The sequence below is a fragment of the Acomys russatus genome, chromosome 2 (assembly GCF_903995435.1).
Source record: "Acomys russatus chromosome 2, mAcoRus1.1, whole genome shotgun sequence".
Taxonomy (NCBI): domain Eukaryota; kingdom Metazoa; phylum Chordata; class Mammalia; order Rodentia; family Muridae; genus Acomys; species Acomys russatus.
Genome location: NC_067138.1, coordinates 71,043,150 through 71,067,373, shown reverse-complemented (window position 1 = coordinate 71,067,373; position 24,224 = coordinate 71,043,150). Strand labels below are relative to the sequence as shown.

The following is a 24,224-nucleotide window of genomic DNA, read 5'->3' as shown; positions in this document are numbered from 1 at the left end:
TGCAGGATGCCAACTGTTCAACCACCAACATACTGTCCTGACTACAGGTCTGAGGTATCTGTGGGGACCTCTGAGGGCTGTAAACTCCTGAGACCCCTGGGCTCTGGGGAAGGGGGAGAGACTGTGGGTTTGGTGGACACAAATATGGACTAAGCCAGGGTCCCCGCAGACCTGAAGGTCAGGACTGGATGAGCAGTAGGAAGCAGTCTGAAGACATGGGGCAGACATTCAAGAGGCAGACATTTACACTACCACAGGCCGGAACCAGGCAGCGGCTCTCTGGTTGACATTCAGGACCCCTAAAGCTGCATGATTCTTACTTTGGCTCCCACCAAGCCCCACAGCAAAGGAACCATGACTCCTCCCAACTCCCTCCACACAGCCAGGACCCTGATCTTGGCTATGTGAGTCCTGAACACCACCACTGAGATGAGCTAGTTTACAGTGTGACTTGAGAACAAAAAAGGGCAGGTAAAACAAACAAAATACAACTCCAGAACATATGTTACAGACATTCAGTGCCTCCCAGGAGAGTCTAAATATGAAAAGAAACTGAATCCCAAGAGTTTAAAAAGAAATTCCTAAAGGATTGGGAAAACAATAATGACAACAGAAATGAATGGAGAGTCAGTTCTATGTCTCTGGAAAAAAAAAATGTCTTGTTGTTTCTCTCTCTCTCTTATATTAAAAAGTAAAACATCAGCTTTATATTTCTAGAGTCTCCTTTCCTGATTTGGGGAGATAGATAGTGTGTATTCTAAGGCAGCTGCCCTGGACATCCAAGGGGGAGGTCACAGGTACAGCAGCTTAATGCCCTGAAGGTGAAATAAGAAATAAAGTCCAGTGCAGAAACTGTCCATCTGATGCAGTCTGGAGAATCTGTCAGAGCAGCGAGGGCAGCGGGTGGGTCGCAGGGGCTGAGGGAATGAAGGAATGGCGAGGAAGGGCTGGGGTTAGGAGTGGGAGGTCAAGCCACTTCAACCCTCAGCTGCCTGAATATTTCACAAGCCCAGCTTCTCCCAGTCTGCACACCTGAAAACGGAGTCCTTAGAGCCCCTGCCCGAGAAAAGTGAAACCATCCCGCTTTCCCAGTCTCTCGGCTTTCCTGACACACCCAGCTCAATGCGCACATGCCCAAGGACAGGCATGCACACACGCACCAGGGGTGTGTGTGTGTATGTGTGTATGTGTGTGTGTGTGTGTGTGTGTGTGTGTGTGTGTGTGTGTGTAGTTTCTGGCTGTGCATTTGAGCATATGCTCCCCACACCCTTTACTCATGCAATGTCACGTGTGGACACGTGTGTGCATGCGCGCGCATGCACACACACATACACACACACACACACACACACAAACACCACTGGAAAAAAAAAAGCACTTAAGTTTCCAAGGGGCATTTACAATGAGGTTCCACAGTGTTTAGAACTTAAATTTCTTTGTTTGTGACAGTGTTGTGTGTATGTTTTCCTAAGTTTCTCTTCTTTTGTCTTGTTTTTGTTTGTTTGTTTTTCCCCAAAGTTGAGTCTTAAAGCATGTTTGATTTCAGAAACATGAGCTTGTTCATGTCTTCTGGACTAAGCAGTCGCCTCCTTTTGATCAGAAGTGCTTGTTCACACATATTTACACACCCGCTTCGAGCCCCCACAGCAGGAACCGCCAGGAGCCAGAAGGCGAGCTTGGCAAGTTTCGTGTGCTTTTGGGTCACGCAGGACCAGTACTGAAAGAGATCGGGAGTGGCCTGAAAGAGGGGTTCCTGAAGGTAATCATATACTTCGCTCTTGCCCAGCCGGTCATCCTCCTGAGCCGTGGGGTGCTCACCTGTGGCTGAGCGGGACTTCTTGGCAGCAGGCTCGAAGTCGGCCTCCTCAGCCCAGGACTCCTTTACCTCATTGATGAGTTCACACACCTTGCTGATGATCTCCTCGTGCTGGTAGGGTGGCACTGGCCGAAGTTTTTGCTGAGGATCCAGTATCATGGCCACCTTGTGGGCTGGATGCACCTTGAAGTTCTCCTTGAGTGCTTCTAGAAAGAGATGGCACAGCTTGCTGACGGTGCCTGCGTCATTGGCCTTGGCTGTGAAAAGCTTCTCTAGCCTGACGTAGGTGGGCAGCACCAGCTGCAGGGTGGGCTGGCTCTCGTTGCTCAGCTCGATGACGGCCTGCTTCACGGGTGTCAAGATGGCAGCCAGGTTGCTGAGCAGGTGTTTGTTGAGGCTCTGGATGAGGTTCATTTTCTTGGCACGGCTGTAGAACTCACAGATCTGCTCGTAGCGCTCGTGCACCAGCAGCAGCGAGTCTGTCACTGAGTTCCAGCAGGGTGGTGGTGATGTCTCCTCCAAAGAGCCGAAGGTCTCCTTGGCCAGGCCCGTAGACCCCGCTAGGTCCTCACACACATTGAGCAGCTCAATGACCTCATGCATGCTGCGGGCCTGCAGCGTCCGCTTGCTCAGCACGCTCTGCACCACTGAGTTCAAGGCACAGGCTGAGCAGCGAAGGCACATGCCCGCCTTGGAGAAGGCAGATGTGCTCACCCGGCAGTCCGTCACGTACACGGTCCGGATCTCGGACATCACAAACTCTGACAGCACGTTCTGCACCCAGTGATGCACCAAGTCGCCACTGTCACGAATGTCTGCTCCCTTCACTCCCAGCACATAGCTCTTGATGTGGTTGCCCTCAGCCTGGTAGGCTGTGAGGATGTAGCAGGAGTCAGGGCCCACACTCTGGGAGTGGCATGTGACACCGATGCCCAGGCAAGCATTGCTACCCAGGGCACATGTCACCTTCACCTTCACCTGGTTGTACATGCGTGGCAGGTGCTTCAGTGCCAGCGTGTTAAAGTTGCCCAGGATCTCGGTGACTGAGAAGGCCCCATAGCGGGCACCACTATCTACCAAGGTTTGGGCCAACTTGAGGAACTCCTTCCCACTGATCACACTCAGTGCACCCAGGTCGGCGCACATGACCCGCAGGAGCCGCTCTGCGATGTTTTGCCGCTCCTTCTCGGGAATTATACTGTTGGGTGTCAAACCACTGGTTGTAGCTGGCAGGGGACAGAGAGAGAGAGAGAGAGAGAGAGAGAGAGAGAGAGAGAGAGAGAGAGAGAGAGAGAGAGAGAGAGAGAGAGAGAGAGAGAGAGAGAGCGCATTACTTTTGACATTCAAAGCTTCTTCACCTGGCAGCAACAATACCCTAAATGGTTATCATGAAGAATAACAGAAAGATTTTTGTCTTGCATACAGATTATAACAAATGATCCCACAGGGATAAAGTTCTATTGTTGATAAATAATGCCTGCGATGGGCATAAGAATTGTATACAGCCAGGAGCAGTGGTGCACACCTGTAATCCCAGCACTCAGGGAGGCAGAGACAGATGGATCTCTGTGAGTTCAAGAGGCTACACAGAGAACCCCTGACTTGAAAAAGCAAATAAATAAACAAACAAGCAAAGAAACAAATAAATAGAATAGAATAGTATACAGTCACATGTATGTAACATACTTGCCTAAACCTTTGAGTACAACCTTTTCCTCAACAGGAATTACATAGGAATTGTTAGTGAGTAGAGTGCTGTAGGGCCAGAGTTACGAGCCTACAAATATTGTAAAAATGTGGATTTCTAGCTGTGACTCCGGCTTTTAAGTAGCGCTTTGTGGGAAAAACATCTCCCCTTCCCAGCCTTCTTTTGCCTATCGCTGAGTTAAGAATTCCTGTACAAGTATGCATCATCTTCAGTTCCACAGGAGGTACAGATGGTAGCACTGGGGGGGGGGGGACAGGATGTAGCTGCAGTGGGGTGGGCTGCAGGACTTCCACGGGCCCTAGGCTCCAGCATGGTGAGACCTACTGTTGTTGGCGCTGTTCCTCTGGGCCTGAGGTTTCCACTTTTCTTCCACTGCAGCAGGGGGAGATCGGGACTGGTTGGAGGTGATGTTGTTTTCATTGTCAGCTGCAGGAACAACGGGGACAATAACAATGGGTCAGAAGAAGTTGAAGAACAAGATAAGGACATGGGGGTGGGGGTAGTGGGGGGGGTGAGGGGTGGGGGGATGGGAGTTGTGGCTAGAGCTACACCAGCCACAAGGGTCGAGTTCATGATTCTCACACAACTGTCTATGGCTTCAAAGCCTCATCTGCACAATCTATGGCTACCACAGAACTCCAGGAACGACTATGGAGACTATAGGGAAGAACCTCAGACACAGAGGACTCTCAGGAAGAACATGAGCCCCCTCAGGCACCCTATACCCACCACAGCCACAAAACCCAGCTTTGAAGTGTGTGTATGTGCACGCCAAGTGCGCCAAAGTGTCTCAAACCTCTTTTTTGGAAGCATACGATTTTGTATTTCCAGTGTATAATTGTATTAGATAAAAAGTGGTATTTAATTGTATTGAATAGAGACTCAATGCCTACCTAACATGGTAAGAAGCATAATCCTGAACCCTTCACTGGACATGAAAACCAAGGCCCGGATTTAAAAGAGGTTTGATGAAGGCACAACACAGAGAGGCAGCAGGGTGCTTAGAAACACATTTCAATGCATGAGGACCCAGGCAGGATCCAGGCCTCTAAAACTAAACCTGCCACAGTCTAAAGGCTATTCTCTCCCTGGTCTCACATCCTAAGAGTGAATTTCAAGAGTATAAAGGTGGGACCAAAGAGAGGGCACAGTGGTTAGAAGCACTTGCTCTTCTAGAGGACCCAAGTTTGGTTACCAGCACTCAGTCAGACAGCTCACAACTGCCTGTAACTCCAGCTCTGGGGGACCTGACACCCTCCTCTCACTTCTGTAAGCACCAGAATGCACATGGTTACACACATGCAGATACATGCATACACATAAATATTAAAAGAGTATAATAAAGGAGAGCCCAGGAAGACAGATTGTAGAAAGTCCAACATATCCAATCAGGCCTCAAAAACAGCAGCTGTACACATCATAAATATATTCAGGATCATGAAAGAGACAAATATATATACTCATTCTATCAGAATTAAGCAACAAACTAACAGAAATGAAATTAATATATTAAAAATGTATATGAGGCCAGCAAGATGGCTCAGTGGGTCAAAGTGCTTACTGTCCAGACTTCCCAGACTGATGGATGATCTGAGTTCAATACCTAGAATCCATATGATGGAGCGAGGGAACTGACTCCTGCAACTTGTCCTCTGACCTCCACATGTACATGCACCTCCCCTCCAAGAATTAACAAATAAATATGAGGGGGAAAGGTCCTGCACCATGCCTGCATAGCACAGTAGAGCTGGCTCTGTTGGTGAGGTGAGGAGGGGGAAATAAGCTAGCCAGCGGGGAAAGCAGGAGAGCTGTCCCTGCCCCTCGACTGCCTTACTTTGGTGTGGGCAAGGCAGAGATTGCCCACCTTGCTCCTTGCTGCCTGCAACAGGGTGAGGCAGGGGAGGGGGGCAGATAGTTATCCCTGTGGTTATAAGAACAGAAGAACTGGCCTGGCTCCTTACTAGCTGCAGGACTTAAGAGAGTGGGCCCTGCACCTCACCTGGGCAGCACAGTAGAGCTAGGCCTGGTGGTGAAGACATGGGAAAGCTGCCCCCAAAGGTCTGATCATGGGATAGCTGGCCATGTCCCTTGCTGGCTGCAGCATTGGGTGAGCTTGCCAGGGCAGTGCTGGAGAGCTTGCCCTGGTAGTGTGGATGCAGAACAGCTGGTGGGCAGACAAACTTAGGCCCAGTTCCAGGGCTTTGAATTGGCCTGTGCCAACAAACATCTATCTAATCTATAAACATCTGTAAGACCCTGTGAAGGAGCCTGTAAACTGCTGGAGCACGGGAAGGGGCCAGTCCAGTCCTATAAATCCAAAGCTGCAGGATTTCCATGACACAGGGCAACAACAAGCTACCTGAGAGGAGGATATCAGGATGAGGATCCCATATTGACAGTGTAACCCAATCCAGAGGCCCCAAACCTGACCAATGACTCACTGCAATGAACATTTGCAAGTACAGAAGTATGAACAAAAGGGTATATTGTGTGACACACTACACTACAGCTTCCATGATAAGATTTTTATTTGTTTACTTAGCTACATATTTTATTTTCTTTGGGGGGCAGGTTATAAGGATGGAGGGTAGATACAAAGGAATGGGGAGATGATAAGATTGGGGTGCATGAAGTAAAATTCACATAGAATCAACAAAAAAGTTTTTTTTTTTTTTAAAAAAGCGAAACCAATGAAAATAAAGGCCCATTCTTTATAAAGATTAATACACTTGATACACCTCTCATCGGTGGATAAAAATCACTAATTTCAAGAATGAAAAGAAATCATCACTACAGAGCCCACAGATGTCAAAAGGATTAAACGTAATTATGAACTTTAGGCCAATGAATTCAACAACTTAGGCAAGACAAACACCTCAAGAATGTAAAGAAACAAAGCTCATCACAGAAGAAATTGATAACGTGAAATCCTATGCTTATTAAAGAAACAACTCATAGTTAAGTAATTTCCGGTAAAGAAACCACCAGACCCTTAAGATTCACTGGTTGATTTTGTAAAAAACCAAAAACAAACTTAAGCAATAATATACATTCTACACAATTCATTTCATGAGACCAGTACTGTTATCTTTTGTATTCTTGATAATAGCCATTTTGACTGGTGAGAATCTTTTTTAGTTAAACATTTAAAAATTTTTATTTTATCTGTACGTGTGGTTTGCTGCATATATGTCTGTGCACCACATGCATGCCTATTACCTGCGGAGACCAGAGATGGTGTCAGATCCCCTGGGATTGGAGTTACAGATGGTTATAATCTGTCCTGTGGGAGCCAGGACTCAAAGTTGGGTCCTCTGCAAGAGTAATCAGTGCTTTATACCACTGAGCCAGCTCCCCAGCCCCATGCGATGAAATCTTAAAGTAGCTTTAATCTGAATTTTCCTCAGTGCTAAGGATGTTTACACTTTTTGAAAGTGTTTATTAGCCATCTGTATTTCTTATTTTGAGAACTCTCTGCTTAATTCCATAATCCTTTTTAATTGAGTTTTTTTCATGTTTTTTTTTTTTTTTTAGTTCTTTCTAGACACCAGTACACAGTACTGTGCCCAGTACACAGATGACATTTTTTCTCTAATTTGTAGGCACCTCTTTATTCTGCTGATAGTTTCCTTTGTTGTACAGAAGCTTTTTAGTTTGAGGAGATTCCACTTGTCTACTGTTGGCCTTATTTCCTGTGCTTCCATGAGTACTATTCAGAATGTAAATATCTGAGTGAATTTCCCTACTTTCTTCTCTGGCAGTTTCAGGGCATTAATTCTTATGTTGATGTTCTTGATCCATTTGGACTTGAGTTTTGTGTAAGGTGAGGGACAGGGATGAAGTTTCATAGTAAACTAGTGAAGACACTTTGGAAATGGAGTTTCTCAAAATAACCCAACTACCAGATGACCCTGCTATACTTCCCTTGGGCATAGACCCAAGAGATCTTATAACATACTCCAGTGATACTTGCATATCCATGCTTGATCCACAATAGCCAGGAAACGAAAGCAACCTAGATGCCCATCGACTGATGAATGGATAGGGAAAATGTGGTACAAATACACAATGGAATTTCATTCAGCTGCAAAGAAGAATTAAATCATGAAGTTCTAAGTTAAATGACTGGAACTGGAAAAATAGACTGAATGAGATAATCTAGCCCAGAAGAAGCACCACGTGGTCTCTCTCCTATGTGAATCTCAGCTTCTACTCTAAACTTAGAGTGCCCTTGCAAGCCTGGAGGCTAGAAAGAAAAACTGGGATAGAGGAGTGCCTTAAAGGAGCGTAAAGGTAAAAGGAAAGTGGAGAGAGGCAACACTACGGTAGAAATGTTTAAGTGGGTGCGGGGATTGGGGTAGCGGTGGGTCAAGGAGAGAGGGTGGGCAAGAGTTAACCAAAACAAAGGATGTACAAGAGAGCCATATGAATATTTGCTGTTTTGTAATTCAATTAAAAATAAAAAAGAGATATTGATGAGCGACACCCATCATAACTTGATAATGCTTCTCCTAAAAGCAGTGGATCACCACACATAATTCCCGGTGCCAGGTGTGAGAGAAGTTTCCCAGAGGCCCCCCAACAACCCAGGCTCTTGTCAGTTTAGAACCCTGTAGCTGAAAACTCTACACACATCAGTTATAAGATAAAGAGAAAGCAAGTTAGAACTCACTGGAAACAGCCTCCCTCCTGCTAACTTTCAAAGAGCCAGAAGTTGGGATGCAGGTGGCTATGAGAGAAAAGGCATCAAAGGACTTACCAGGCTGTGAATCTTACTAACTACAAAATCAACCTTCTAAGCAAGATGTGCACACCTGTGGTACAACTGTTATGTAACCAATTAATCAGCCTCTGATTCAATTTGAGCACCACTCCACAAACTCATGCTTACTGCTGTAAGCCAGGCCAACAACCCGTTCTTGGGGAACCCATAGAACCAAGGGAATAACCTATTACTATTAGGTAAAATGACTAAGTATCTCTTTTCACAGTGAATGGAAGTGAGTGCAGACTCATGGTTGCCCGACAGCCTGAAATAAATGAAATCTGAGTGCCTATCCCTAAAAACAAATTTATACTACTCCTCCTAAGACTAGGGCACACTGAGGATGAGGTATCTGAAAGAGTGGAAGAGCTGAAAGGGCTGCAATTGGGTGGGGTGACGATTGCCCCTAATCCCAGTACTCTGGGAGGCAGATGCAGGTGGATCTCTGTGAGTTCAAGGCCAGCCTAGTCTACAAAGTGAGTTCAGGACAGCCAAGGTTACACAGAAAAACTTCGTCTTGGAAGTGGGGGGGGGCTGCAAAATGTCATCTTCTAGGCATTACACAACCATTATAACTATAAACTTCCAGTAGCTATGGTTACATGCACTGGACCCATATGAGACTGGCCCTGTCAACAATCAGCCGTGGATGTAGGAAGGGTTGTGGAGCCCTATCCCTTACTACTAAACTATGAGCTGTAACAGACTTTGGGAGATGTAGAGTAATCATCTTCAGCTGTGTACCCACTGCTGAGCTCACCATGACCCAATGGATAGTTCTAAACCCAATGCTCACACAGACAAACAGGAATGTGAGGAAACGCTTTTATTTTTTTTTAGGGATGGAGGAAGTGGAGAACAGACAGATGTGAAAGAAGTTGAGAAGAACAGGAAATGAGACTAATAAGAATGTGATATATATATTTTTTTTTTCATTCAAATATCCCAGACTTTCAAATTTGTGAAATCTGAAACATGGCTGCCTCCAAGCATTTCCGAAGATGGATGCTCAATCTGAACTTCCAACAGGTGATGGGGGTAATAGGTACCTGTCAGGTTGGGTCTTAGAAGGTACCATAATCTTTAAATACATCACTTAAATGCAACCCTCATCTTTGGGAGGAAAGGCCTGATAAACTCTCAGAGTAGAAATGAGGAAGTCCAAAGCCATGAGGTGGTTCTAGGGATCAGAAGCCAGGGGTGGCCACCTCCCCAATCCAAAACAGAGTAGCCCTGGTTTACTTTGTTCTCCACAGTCTCCTGGGTACCTCTTAACTGGGTACCTCCACCCCTACTGGTGAGGGCAGGAAGGGCCAAACTCTGAGGGGTCAAGTCCACGGACTCCACCAGGGCACGCCACAGCTTCAGTGTGAATGTTAAAGCCTAGGCAATCTGGGTGGGGTTCATTCCCAGAGTGAGAAGCCTAGTCTATCACTGATTTTATAACCTCAACAATTTAACCAGTTTCAGATTCCTTTTGCTCTCTGTGTAAGTATATGCAGGTGTGTGCTCACACTTGCAGGTGCATGTGTGCGTGTGCCAATATGTATGAAGGCCAGAGGACAACCTTGCTATTTATTTATTTATTTGAGACAGAGTCTATTACTGGCATGTACCTTATGAAATCAGCCAGGCGGGGTGTCCAGGAAGCCCCAAGGATCCATCCACCTGTCTTTGTTTCCCCAGGCTAGGACTGTAAGCGTGCACTGCCATGCCTAGCTATTCTATGTGAACTGTGAGGAACTCAGATCCTCGTTCTTGCGAGACAAACCCGTGCTGACAGCCATTTCCCCAGCTCTTTAGCATCCCTTTCTGTAAAATGGAGTTAATGTGGCGTTTAGAGAGCCACTTCGAGAATTAAACAGTGAACATGTGTAAAGCTCCCAGACCAAGACCTGGCAGCAAATATCAGTCGAAATGATGCTAGACAGTTATGAGCTTTGCCAGGAATTGTGTTTTCTGGGCCTTTATAAAGGGGATGAAAATGTCAACACATACACCCCATGCATGACCAGTACTCAACCCACAGCAAGCACTTACCACCACTTGCTGTAGTTAGCATCAGGACTGCCAGTCTTAATTCCTGAACTGTCACCAGGGCAGACAGGTTCCCTCCAGCATATAAGTTTACTAGCATGAATTAGCCTGTGCCAGTCAGCGGCTCTTAATGAGATTGATGTTACTTAAGGCTGATCCCCCTTATCAGCGGTGCTGTGAACTGCGTAGCTCACAATGCTTAATTTCCTGCCACAAAACCAAGCCTTTAATCCTGATTCAGCCTGGCTGGGATTCGGCCTGGCTTTGCACTGGATTGCAGGGAAGGCATTCTCTGGCTGCGCTGGATCAGCACAAAGCGGTCCTTCAGTGACTCTGAACAAGGCAAGATGCAAGATGCTGGGGGATCGTGAGGGGCCACCTCCTGGCTCAGCCCAGACTTTCATCATCATGGTTCTGTCCTCTAGCTGCCAGAGTGATGGGGAAGCACCCACAGACACACACCCACAGACAGATAGACCTGCAGACACACACACAGAGAAAGACAGACAGACAGAGACACAGACAGCACCAACACACACGCGGAAGGGGTCACAAATGAATGATGAATGAATATGAACTAACTAGGGGAGGGCTTCGATGTGAGGCTCAGGAACCAGGCTTGGTACCCAAAGAGAGGGAGCATGGCTACCACCACTCTAGGGCTGTAAGTTTCAACTGAGGGCACGTCTTAACGCTTTGAACCACCCCTGGACAATCGTGAATTCACTGGGAGACGGGAGACACCTGAAATGTAGAGCAAAGATACCGGGCAACAGGAGTCTGTGTGCCCTTGCTTTAGAGATGGGGACAGTTTCCTGGCTGAGGTCTCACAGCACCTAGGGAGCAGAACTAGAACCCCCAGAGTCCTGGTCACGACTCAACAGCTCAGTTGTGTTTGTAGAGGGGTTTATAGGGGGAAAAGCCCTCCCAAGGCAATACAAGTTAGTGAAGGGCACACACCTTGAAATGAGTGAATGGGGCTGGAGTATCATCACATTACCAAATGAAGACCTGAGTTTATCAATTGTGATGGTTGGAATAAGAATGCCCTCCCCCCCCACCCCAATCCCACGCTGCCCACCCCCTCACCTCCCACCCCAGGCTTATGTATCTGAATGCTTAGTCACCAGGGAGTAACTACTACCTGAGAAGGATTAGGAGGTGGGTCATTGTGGGGTAGCTGTGGCCTTGTGGGAGAAAGTGTGTCACTGGGGGTGGACTGGAGGTTTCAAAAAGCCCAAGTCAGGCTCAGTGACTCTCTTCCTGCTACACATGGGCTTGGATGTAGAACTCTCAGCGACTTCACCAGAACCATGCCGGTCTGTGTGCCACTGTACTCCCTGATATGATGATAATGGACTAAACCTCTGAAACTCTAGGCAAGGCCTCCATTAAATGTGTTCTTGTATAAGAGTTGCCATGGTCATGGTGTTTATAGCAATAGAAAGTGACTAAGGCAGAAGCTGGTATGGGGGCGGGGATTCCTGTGATAGGCCTGACCAGCTGGTGATGGAATGTTGACTTTGGGACTTTAGATTAGGAAATCAGTGAATGCGTTGAGTGGGGCTTAACGGACCACAGTAGTAGAAGCATGGAAGGCAATGCTAAGGATGATTTGAACTGTGGGGCTCAGCTCAAGAGTTTTCAGAGGGAAAGAATATTATAAATAGCCTAGAGACTATTTTTTTAAATGATATTTTGGCAAAGAATGTGGCTGCTTTTTGCCCTTGTCCAAAAAATCTGCTTGTGTCTAAATTGAAGAGTTTGGCGTTAATGTTCTGGCTTTAGAGTCAAGGATATAACAAAGGAATCTTGGTATCTCCTTCCCCTCCCCCCTAAAAAAAACACAACTCACCACCAACAACAACAACAAAACAAACAAACAAACAAACAAACAAAACCTTTCCTGTGTCTAAGGAAAGCTGCCAAGGCCCAGCACGTGTCAGGCTGTCCCTGTATGGAGACCCAGGGAGTCAAATGTATGAAATTGTGAAGGTGAGGCCTGGATTGTTTTGGAGACCCCGTAGTGTTGGAGATGCCAGAGCCATGAGATACCTGCCAAGGAGAACTGTGGACTGGGTGTGGAACCAGCCCAAGAGAGCAGATGTGAAGAGCACTGTGGTATCAGACATGGAGATGAGGAATGTGGCATTTGCCCAGGTGGGTTTTGGTCTTGCTTTGGTTCAGTATTCCCTCACTGTGTTCCCTTTCCCCATTTTGGACTGGTTATGCAGATTCCATGCCACTGTATGTTGCAAACCTGTGGTCTTCTTTTTGATGTTGGCTTTAAAGGGGATTACAATTCAGAGAATGTCATTTGAGTTTTTCCAAGAGACTTTGAGCTTTGGGCTTGCAAACAGTGCAGAGGCTATAGTAGACTATGGAGACTCTGGAGGTTGAATTGGATTAATATATGGCTACAAGCCTCTGGGGGTCAAGGAGTGGACTAGGGTGAGTGGAATAAGAATGGCCCCATAGGCTTACATATTGGGGTGCTTGGTCATCAGCGAACAATAGTACTACTTGAGAAGGATTAGGTGGTGTGGCTTTGTTGGGGCAGGCGTGGCCTTGTGGGAGAAAGTGTGTTACTCAGGGGGTGGTCAAAGCCAGGCCCAGCATCTCTCTCTTCCTGCTACCTGTGGATCTAGATGCCGAACTCTCAGCTGCTTCTCCAGCACCACTTCTGCCTGTGTGCCTCCATGCTCCCTGCCATGATGAGAAGGAACTAAACCTCTGAAATGGTAAGCCAGACCCAGTTGCATGTTTCCTCATGTAAAAATTTCTGTGGCAAAAAAAAAAAAAAAAAAATCTGTGGCCATGGTGTCTCTTCACAGCAATAGTGACTAAGAGACGCTGGGAAGCAGAGCTATTCAGACTCAGTTTGGAGGAGTACCTGGAGGTTTTGGGAACCCAAGGGACACCAATCGTAGCAACTGGCCACGTCATCAGCACCAACTACTAAAGCCTTCATCACGCATCACACACATCTCATCCAACGGTTCTTTTCATCTCTTTGATCTTTTTGAAACACGGTTTTACCGTTGTCACCCAGGATGGCCTTGAATTTGTGATCCTCCTGCCTTGGGTTCCCAGAGGCTGAGATGATGGGTGTATGCCACCACTCCACTTCATATGTCGTTTCTAGTGCTGAGCTATCCAAAGGGACAGGTGCTAGCTGACCCTTTGCCCAGATGCATGGATCCTTTTGCCAAGTGTTGGGCTGTGCCTGGACAGGGGCTCTGGCAAACTTCCACCACAGATCCAGGATGGACATGTGCCTGAATACCCACCAATGGAAACTGAGCATTTAGGACTCATGTCGCTTACATACCCTCTTGCCTCCCCCATACCTACCAATCAGAGAAGAAAGCCTTTGAGTACCCAGGGGTGCACAGGACTGTAAGTGGGAAGGGACCTGGATCCCTGAGTGCCCACACGGGAAGTCCACAGCCAGGATTCTTGCAATGGCTGTGTGGCCACATAGTAACCTGTTTGTAGAAATGCTGGGGACTGGGGACTCTTCCTATTGACACATAGTATTTCTCTGGCTAAGCAGAAGTGAGACTAGAAGCTGATGTCACTGTAATTAATGTCTGCAGGCCCAGGCTGGAAAGCTGAACACCTGTGCTGTGCTATGGCAAGGGTGAGGACAGGCTTGGAAGGTTGACTGCATATGGCTGCCCCTGGGAGGTGAAGCAGTCCTAGCCCTAGCAACCTGTGGATTCCCTCTGCCCTAACATCCTCCTTGCTAAATCCTTCATGGGCTCCAGTTTGAGTACCAGGGCTCTGGAAGGCAGAACGGTCCATGCACAGGACTTCCTAGGGAAGGCCTGAGCGAAGCTATCTAACTGGCTGGCCTCTCTACCACCAGCCTCTACCCATGCTGACCTTGAACCACACTCAATGCCCATTCCCAGCCCCCTTTTCCTGGCCTGGGAAGCTCTTCCTCCACCTCCTTATCCCCGGACCCCACCCCCAAACCACTCTGCGCCTAAGCTGAGGTTCCAGAGCTCACACTAGCCAACAATGAAGGCTGGCTGGGGCTCAGAGGGTAAGCTCCCAGGAAGTGACAGCAGTGTGTGTGTGTGTGTGTGTGTGTGTGTGTGTGTGTGTGTGTGTGTGCGCGCGCGTTTTGGGAAGGGGCGTGTGCTCTGGGTGGGCTCTGCTGGTCTCTTCCATTGGTGTGTTTAGGGGCCCTCAGAGCCTTACCTGCATGGGACTGCATGTGCTCCAGCAGGTTGCTGTAGAACTGAAACTGGATCCCACAGGCACCACACGTGTAGGGTTCTGGAGAGACAGGTGGCATGTGACAGGGGTCCCCATACCCAGGTACCCTGATACTGGGCTGCAGGCAGCTTTGAAGTGGGGACCCAGGTGCATACTCAGGGCCCTGGGCTCAGGCTGTCCATTGGCCTGTCACTAGCCTGGAGAGGGGAAAGGCTGGAGAGAGGCAGGAGCACAGAGAAGGGAAGACACGCAGATCCAGGCTGCTAACTCAACCTCAACGGGCCCCCTGCTTACTGAGTGCTTACTCCGCGTGGCAGGCACTGCTCTGAGCACATGGCAAGGACAACACCCAGGCACCAAGAGCTCCCAGGAAACAGATCATGTCCCTTGGGATTCACAGCTTAACCCTCTGCCGGTGAGACCACACGAGTCACTGATTGTGGTGGAGGGAACGAATGAATGATGCACAAATGAACAAGGAAACTCACAATGGGGGAGGGGGCAAGGAATGAAGGAAAGAGAAAGAGGTGGAGGAAAGTGCAGCAGAGGGCATGGCTGCAGAGGAGCAGGAGGATGGACTTGGGGGAACAGGTTGCACCTGCACCAAAAGCTCAGTGTATCCAGGACTCGCACCGGAACCTGGCAAAGCAAAGGGAGGTGGAAGGAAAGAAAGAAAACACTGTTAGGTAGAAGGAGAGGGAAAGAGAGGGAGGGAGGTGGCTCGCAGGAGAAGTTCTGAGGCTGTCTGGATAGCCAGGAGTAGGTCAATCTGTCCTCCCTCCTGTGCGCTCAGGGTTCTGCCTACCTGTCTACACCTCTCCACCCTCCCGGGCCCTCAGCAGCCTCCCCAGGCTATTGCTGGGTGTTCCCCAGAGGGTGCCCCAAGGCCTGTCTACACCTCAGGGAGGCCAGCAGAGTCCTTCCCTGGCCTGCCTTGCCCTCTTCAGCCCCCCAGCAGGATCATCACTTACTCTGCAGGAGAGGGAAAGGATTGGAAATCAGGGGACTTGCAGTTTCTGCAAAAGAGAAACAGTTTAGCTAAGTTTTTTTTTTCCAGTCCTGGGGCTGTGAGGTTATCACAGCAGGTGAGCCAGGGGGCCCGCTCTCAGTGGAGGGGAGCACCTGTTGGTGGGGGCACAATCTAGATAGAAAGGTGGGGTGATAGAGTACTGGCAGAGAAGCCACACCACCAGAGAAGGCAGGTGTCACGTGGCGCTGATAGGGCTGTTTCTCAACAGTGCTGTGACAGTAAAGGGTCACACACTTGTTGAAAGCTGTTTCCAGGTTCTGACAGTAGGATGGGAGTGCTTGGTACTAAAGTATGTGAGTGGCCCTGGAAGGTTCTGTTTTGGCAACTTCCCATACTGCCTGGCATTGGCAGAGAGTGAGGCTGGCGAGCCTCCAATACAGCAGGCAGCAAAGTGGAGTGCAGGCAAAGTATGGGGGTTCTGGCTCCACCCGCGGTCTAGGGGACCTGGGGGAATAATGCACTTATCCTGAGCCTCAGTTTCCTCATCTGGAAAGTGGGAATAACAGGGACACTCTCCCCACAGGATTGTGGTAAGGGTGAAAACAGATACAACACACAAAGCTCTGAACACATGCCTGCCACATTGTAAGCGCTCAATAAGTAGCGGCTGCCAGCAGCAGCAGCAGCAGCCCGTGACAGTGTCATTCCCAAGCAAATGTTAATCCTGCTGCCAGGGGAGGTGCAAGGGACACAGCATGGCTTGGGTGGGAGCCCAGGGCATGCCAGGAGACCTTGGCTCTAGTTCCAGGCTGCTACTCGATCCTCTATGGCCTTGAGCAGGTTGTCCCATCCCTCCTAGACTAACTAACCCCTTACAGAGGCTCTGAGGAGCATGGCAACAGACGCTCTGAGGAACACGCATCGGACTCGTACCATCTACTTAGTTTACACCAAAGCAAAACAAGGCAATCAAGGTCCAAAGCAATACACGCTCCTCTCTTGCCTGCATTCTCCAGGGCTGTTTGTGTTCCTCAGGCTACTGGTAGCCTAAGAGGAATTAGGGCTCGTCTGGGCCACTCACTGGAGGCTGTGGAGCTGAATTCAAATTTGGGCTCTAGAGAGGTTACTCTGTTATTAGGCAGAAGCCTCCATCTGGTGTCTGTACTCCTAACCATTTGCTGCAGCCCATTGTGGCCAAGGTGCACCTACTACCCATGTACAACAAAGTGCTGGCACAGGGGAGACGTTCTCGCAGGCCTGATACTCAGTGAAGTCAGCTTCACAATGGCAGGAGACCTGTCTCCTCCTGCCCTGGCCATCGCTGCATACACCTTTGCTGTCCCTTTCTCAGACAGAGACTGCTGGTGACCATCCACGTTTCTGCCATGGCTGAAACCTGGAGTCCAAAGCTGTGCCACTAGGATCCAGCGGAGGATGGCCACCAGGTGGCAGCAAACACTCTCAGGAGCTCACAGGCAAAGCCATAGCACTGCAGAGTCTGGAAGAGAATCTGTTCTGTGGTCCCAGGTCTAGTCTGGGTCCAGAACCTGGGACCTCTGGCTCCTGTAAGCATTCTCTCCGCTGCACCCCGTTTGCCTCTCCTGGGAATTAAACCTGCTACTTACAGCATCACTCATAACTTAGCAAAAGCATAACTTAGGGGCTACTCCTCTGGGCTGGCTAAGTTGATGACTGAGTTTGGGATTGAGGAGGTTCCCCTCTCCCCAGGCAAGGGCCAAAGGGCAAAGTGCAGCTACAGAAAGGCATCCATGGACATAAATGTCCCTTCTGCTTGTCGCAGGCGTTGCTGTCTATTTTCCCTCCCAGCACCCTTCCCAACAAGCCCTGCCATGCACCAGAAGACCTCAGTCATAGGCACCTGCCCTTCTGAGGGAGGTGGGGATCAGTACCGTACACGTGATGTCCCATGTTACACCACAGGCACACTCACCGTTGGAATTTTGCGAGCTGCTATTGGTCTCTTCAAAGTGGTTCTGTGCTTTGCTTTCTACTCGCCGACTGAAGGTGCTTTCTGCTGGGAGAGGGCAGAGGGGGGAGATACACCATGCGGAATGGTCAGCTTGTCTGTCAGGGTAGAGTGGGCAGAAGCTCCCAGAGCTCGGAGGATGTGGGTCTGGAAGGTATAGGAGTGGAGAGGAAAGGGGTGACCTGGCCAAGGACACACCGATGAAATGCAGCCAATGAGCAGACAGCAAATGGCTCAGGGCCCCATTTTTTACTTCATGGACATATATGTAAGGCCAAGTCTTTGGAACAAACTTTTGTCTGCTGCCCCCCTGGCAGATTATACTGCGATAGTCCCCCAAATGGGGATAGAGAATGTCATCCCACTCCCTGGAGGCAGCTTTGTCCCAGCAAATAACCCGAGGCATACAGGATGTCCTGGGACAGAATACCAGGAGGGAGGGGCAGTTTCATACTTGCCCTGAGAAGGCCAAGGGCTGCTGTGGGGGGGTCAGAAGAAGGGCCTGGCTTCTTGGGAGCCTTGTCTAGCACCTTCCCAAAAGCTCACCATCTCCCAGGATCTCTCTAGAAATCCCATAATACTGAGATGGGCTCAGCCAAGCAAAACTATACTTTGTTTGTTTGTTTGTTTGTTTTTCGAGACAGGGTTTCTCTGGTTAGCCTTGGCTGTCCTGGGATTGCTTTGTAGACCAGGCTGGCCCTGAACTCACAGTGATCCACCTGCCTCTGCCTCCCAAGTGCTGGGATTAAAGGCGTGCGCCACCACTGCCCAGCTCAAAATTCTATATTTACAGCCCCACCTGTATGAGCAGAAGATAACCCAGCTTTCCCATAATGCTCTGGGTACTATATAGCATGGCTGATCCAGGAGAGGAAGGTCTCAGGAAAAGTCAATTTGAGATTCTCAGCTAGTCCTGCCCCTCTAAACAGTTCGGATGAGGCTACCAAAGGCTCAGAGAAACTGACCAGAAGGAGAGCCACTCAGTTTTAGCTCGATGCCCTCCAAAATATAAGGATTTTATAGATTAGATTCTGTAATATCCTTCCAAGCGGTGTGTCTGGGAAATCACTTGGAGAAACACCACTCACCAGGTCCACCCTACCCAACAAAGTGCTGGATGTTGGTGCCCTGGGGGTCATGGATGACATGGGTGATGGATGAGAAAGGCAGCCAGAGGCAGTTCCTATAGGCCCGCTCAGTTCTTTTGCCTTCATCTCAAAGTCTCCCATAGCCTGTCAAGGCTTCTGGCATTATAATGACTATGCTACCTCTCTGTCCATAGCAGCCTGGGTCAAATGCCTCCAGAGAGCATGTAAACTGGAGGAGGCCTATTCACTCTCTATCTACAGAGGGCGAGGGGCTGTCACTCTTGAGCTACTGTATACCAGATTCTGGGTCAGAGTTTTACCATCATGGTCTCCCAACACCACGAGGCTGTGTAGTATTGCCAATTTAACAGGCAGAGAAACAAAATAAAGCTCTCAGACTCCTGGACCCACTAGGATAGCATGTGAGGCTTTACCTGCAGGAAGGAGCCTTCCCTGTAACTACCTTACCCTGTGTTCACAGGGGGGCAGGCAAGTAGGCATATGGGTAAGACTTAGCACAAGCCCTGTCACCAGCTCCCACATTAAGTCTTCCACTGCTCGCCCTTCCTGGTGCAAGGGCCTCTGGTTGGAAGCTGGTGTGTGGTGTTTCAGGTGAAGTGTGCATTTGTGTGCTCACGTCCATATGCACACAAACAGCCATACTCTCCAGGATAATGACAGTGACAGCCTCTACCTCTCACATGCACCATTTCTGTTCCCAACCTGGGGCCCTTGGATTTGACCAGATGGTTAGCCTAGGGCCTCCACCACAGGACTTCCAAATCTCCCAGAGGCAGCCGCTGGTGTGCCCCATGGCTTGCTAGACACTTGCCTGCAGATAGTGACATTCAGCGACTAAGCTGCAGACCTTTACAAACTCAGCTAACAAAGCTCAAGAAGAGAGATAAGTCAAGAAAGCCATGATCCTATTATTTGGTGAGTTAACGTCTACCACCTGGGAGACGATGATATATATATAGTCTTCCTATTTTTTTTTTTTTTTAAGGTGCTGAGGACAGAATCGTAAGCAAGGTTGGCTGACTCCCCTCCTCTTGGGAGTTATAAGCACAGTAAACACAAAACCCCAGCCTGGCCCAGATTAGCTTCTTAAACCAGAGTAAAGGCAAGCACAAGTAATTACCTAGCCAGGTTACCAGTTACCAAATGACTCCAGCGGCTTATTCATATGGCCTCTCAATGCAATCACTGTGTGTTTAGTGGATAGCTTTAGCCTTGAAGGCAACTGAAAGACCCACAGCCTCAGAAAGTATAACACCGTCATCTGGGTAGGTGGTTCAGGGCTTTTCTCATGCAAGTCTGAGTTCCAGGATTCCTGGCTGTTGGTAACTAACACATAATAGGTCTCATATTTTGGAAGAAATGACCCCTGGGGACTTAGATACCCAGTCACCTTCTGGAGTCAGAGCCTCTTTTTGCATGGGCCTGGAAACACCTGGAGCTGGCATCCTCTGGTTTCCTGCGGGGCCTCTACCTCCTAGAAGGTTTCACGGGTGAACTCTAAGGAGTAGGAGGCCATGGAGGCAGAGCTCCAGTCAGCCACCCCTCTTGGTGGAGAACATCTCTATGCTGAAACAGCTTGAGATAGTTTTCTGAAAGGTGAAAATGTAAGCTCATGCTGAGGGGTCCACACAGATGAACTGAGTTGGACGGGCACAGACAACAGTGTGATCATAATGAAAAATGATCCCTGAAATGGGGGCCACTGTGGCAGGGATGTTACAGGGAGTGGTGGGGACAATGAAACAGGGGAGGTGCACAGACACCAAGTGTGAAGGAGGCACCAAGCAGTGCCTTGCAGGAACATGGCCCAGGAGCCAGATCTGATGACCCAACATGGCCAGAAACCCAAAGTTATATATAAATTCTTCTCATGTTCAAACATGTCCAATTAATCTTTAATTAAAAAGCCTTTCAACTTCATAAAGGCCAAATGAAACAGAACCCCCTAGGCCATGATTTGGGGGAAAATGTATCAAATTACTTTTAAAATGTTTATAAATTTTGTTGTATGACCCTCCAGGTGAGAGTTACAACTCAGTTGGCCAGAGTCATAGAGATGGCCAAAGGCCATGGCTCCCAATCTGTACCAAAGCACGTAGGGAACACTAGTCTTATACTTGCAGGGAAACAGCTACGGCAGGTGGTGGGTGGGGAGCCAGGGAGGCAGATGTAGTAAAAAGCCATCAGTACCTGCAGTTGCCTTGCTTGCTGGAGATCCCGAGTTCGGAGTTCGGAACGTCTGAGTTTGGGTAGCTGGAGGGGTGCGGTGTAAGAGGGTGGCACATCGGACCACGGAGGCAGGAGCTTTTTTCCCCGACTGGTTCGACTGGGTCTTCGCTGCCACGAAGCGTGGAGATGGGGTGACCTCTGGATGGGAACACTCAGAGCCCGTGTCTGGATCTTCCGGTGGCTCCCACCCGGGGGCGGTACCTTGAGAGGGTCATGCTCTCAGTCCTTGAGGGCCCTCGGAGCCTGCCTGCCTCCCTGGCCCCCCACCCACCACCCACCATAGCTGTTTCCCTCTAAGTGGCCTCTTCAGGCATGGGTCCCTGAATGCCTGCTCTGACACATCTCTGCCCAGCCTGCCCTCCTTTTATGAAGAACAAGGGCTCAAGCTCCCACTAGGAGTCTGAGAACATTTGAAAGTTGAGAATCTTCCCTGCCTGACCTCTCACCTCAAGGAAGCCTGACCTCTTGTTCATGCTCAGAGCTACGTGTTAGCCCCCATCACCTCTGTTCGTGTGTCTTTGTTCTTAGAGTTGGGGCATCTGGACTAGTTACCCCAGGCCCAAGTACATATTCTAGCATGTCGGCTTCTGGGCCCTTTTCCTTCACAGGGAGCCTGGCTCTTAAGTGATGAAGAAAAGCAGCACACAGCAGGGGGGATGAGTCATGGAGTAGAGTGAGGAAGGGAGAGAGGGGCTCCACAAAACCCTGTGGTCAGGGTTTGGCAACTGCTATTCTTAGGAGACTTGGGGCCTGCCATTGTCACAGAGGTATGCCTGTCCCCTGTGAGGATTGGGAAACCTTTCTTACCAACATCCTGAGGTAGGCCCTGAGAATGAATATTCTCAGGCAGTTCCCACCTCTGGTGGTCTTGGGTAGGCAGAGTGGGCCTAAACCAGCCCACTCCGAAGATAAGCAGACAAGGCCTGTTTCCTGAGATCATGGAAGGTCTATAGCTATGTCCCCCAGAGGAAGCAATGGGTCCAGGCAAAGATGGGAGGGGAATCCCAGAACCCCCAGGGGTGAGCACCATCCTGAGAGTCCCACCTGTGCACAGGGCCTGGGTCACTGCACTGAGCCAATTTGGCTTTCTGGTTCTGTGAGGTGGGGCCTTGTTAGAATCCTGCTCTCAGAGGATATGACTACCATGTCAGAGGCTGAGATACAAGTCTTTCCGTCCTCAACTTCCAGTCATTCTTAGTTGCAAAAGCTGAGGCCCAAGGAATCCAGGCCCTGTGCAAATCATAGCTCTCTTCTATGAGGAGCATGGCTAGGGCCTGAGTGGCAGGGGGAAGGGGTGTCAGCCCAGCTGAGGGAAGCCTGGGGAGCTCCCAGTGACAAACGATACCTCCCATGTTTTCCTTCTCTCCCTTCCACTCTTTCTGATCTGAGTCAAACAGATAGTTTTTCCTCTTCACTGTTACCACAGAATAACTGACACATTCAACACGTCAACTGCTGCCCCTGGGCCACCTCTCACAGCTCCACTGTCTCCTTGTGGGAGGAACAGTTTAGGGCTGGAGGCTCACTCTCAGGCCTATACTGAAGCTAACGAGGCCAGCTCCTCATGGAAGCCACCTCCATGGCTTCTGGCCTCAGCAGTCCTGGGCTCTGCAATCTACGGGGCACATAGTTTCCCGTGCGTACCTCCACTGATGAAGCAAGATACCCTCAGAGAAAAGTAAGAGGTTCAAGAGGCATGGGTTCACTCTAGATGCTATAAAGAGGTACAGCCAAGGACTCACATGCTCTAAGGCTGAAGGTGTGAACAGGTGGAAAACCTTCACTGCATTTGGCCCTAGAAAGAGGACTTCTAGCCACCATGCAGTGACGGGGACAGGACTGGAGTTCCCGCAGAACTAGACAAATAAACCATAGCTTGCAGACCTCACCAATAGGTAGGATGATTCATGGGGCAGACTTGGTGAGTCCCAGCTCATTTCCTAAATCTCACTGAAAATAATAAGCCCCATGGGCCTGCCCACTCACTGAACCTGAACCAAAAAGACAGTGATGAAGGTCAGGAGTGCTGATGAGGCTGGGCACTGCAGGGCAGAATAACAAAGGAGAGATAACCAAGCCAAGAAAGAATTCCAGAAATGTGCAGCGAGGCCTCCTTAAAGGCTCTAGCTGAACTCTGAATCATTCCTGTACAGTGAGTCTCTACAAAAAGCAAACAGCCAGGGAGAGAGAGAGGGAGGGAGAGAGAGGAAGGAGGAGGAGGAGGAAGAGGAAGAGGAGGTCTTCAATGAAGTTGTCCAAGATTAGGAGATCTCCTGCCAGAGAGGAGAAGGCCTGATGACTTTAGCAGAGTTGCAGAAAGGCCATACCTTGGAAGGACTCCTGGCTTGCTCTAATCCAGTTTAAAAACAAGACTCTGAAGCATCAAGTTGATCTGTAAGAAAATTCACTACCTGCCAGAACAAAGGCAATGCTTTTCAAAGGAAGAAAAACGCAACTCAGTCAAGTCCACAACATACCATCTATAATGTGCAGCACAGACCAATTGCCTTTGAGGAGAACCAGGAAAATGTAGTTTAAAAACCAAAAGGAAAACCAATCAGAAGAAACACAGAAATAAAATGATGATAAAATTTTGAGACAAAACCCTAAAGCAGGTATTATAAATGTAATGAAAAAGAACTAATAGCAGAATATTACTAGAATAAATGAAAAAATACTTGATTGGTACTGCAGCACGTAAGAAAACAAGAGTGCAAATGAACAATATGAACAAATAGAAAACTATGTAGTGGCAAATGGAATCCAATCATATCAATAAGGTATATTAAATGTAAATGTATCAAATGTTCAATTAAAAGGGAACAGTTCTATTTGGTGTTTACTTTCACATTTATTGTACCATGACTATATGCTTCCGTGTGTCTGTGTGTGTGTGTGTGTGTGTGTGTGTGTGTGTGTGTGAGAGAGAGAGAGAGAGAGAGAGAGAGAGAGAGAGAGAGAGAGAGAGAGAGAGAAAGAGAGAGAGAGAGAGAGAGACAGGTTTTCTCTGTCACTAGGCAGACCAGGGTAGCCTTGAATTCACAGAGAGCCTTGTGCCATTGCTTCCTGAGTTCTGTGAATAGAGGCGTGTAACACCATGCCTGGCTTATATGTTATATTTAAACATATAAATAAAATAAATATTTTAAATATTCCAGAAGGGGATGGGCACAGATTACCACAGTGGATAAAGGAGTAAGAACCAACTAAATCCTTTACTTAAAATGTCACAAACAGACTAAAACAAAAGTCTGAGGAGAGACACCAGTAGAAAAGCTTTCTACATGACATCTGCGATAAAAGACTGGGAAGATTTCAGAAGAGCTGATATTACAGATAAAGAACACCGCACCATTTACAATGATACTTCAGCTCT

The 24,224-nt window shown here is 48.6% G+C and overlaps 1 protein-coding gene across 7 annotated transcripts in view; it reads right to left on the bottom strand.

Annotated features, from left to right (window-relative positions):
• Positions 1 to 1,339: 1,339 nt before the first annotated feature.
• Znf618 (zinc finger protein 618) overlaps positions 1,340 to 24,224 on the bottom strand; it is a 152,893-nt gene continuing 130,008 nt past the window's right edge. For 2 of the 7 annotated variants that reach the window (XM_051162985.1, XM_051163000.1), the window contains 6 exons: positions 20,810 to 21,049; positions 17,475 to 17,558; positions 15,525 to 15,569; positions 14,536 to 14,613; positions 3,849 to 3,950; positions 1,340 to 3,042 (listed from right to left, as the gene is read on the bottom strand). In XM_051162985.1, the coding sequence (XP_051018942.1) occupies positions 1,526 to 3,042; positions 3,849 to 3,950; positions 14,536 to 14,613; positions 15,525 to 15,569; positions 17,475 to 17,558; positions 20,810 to 21,049 (2,066 nt within the window). In that variant the 3' untranslated portion in view covers positions 1,340 to 1,525. The remainder of the gene's footprint in view (positions 3,043 to 3,848; positions 3,951 to 14,535; positions 14,614 to 15,524; positions 15,570 to 17,474; positions 17,559 to 20,809; positions 21,050 to 24,224) is intronic. The other 5 variants (XM_051162998.1, XM_051163002.1, XM_051162994.1 and 2 more) reach the window with 4 other exon arrangements.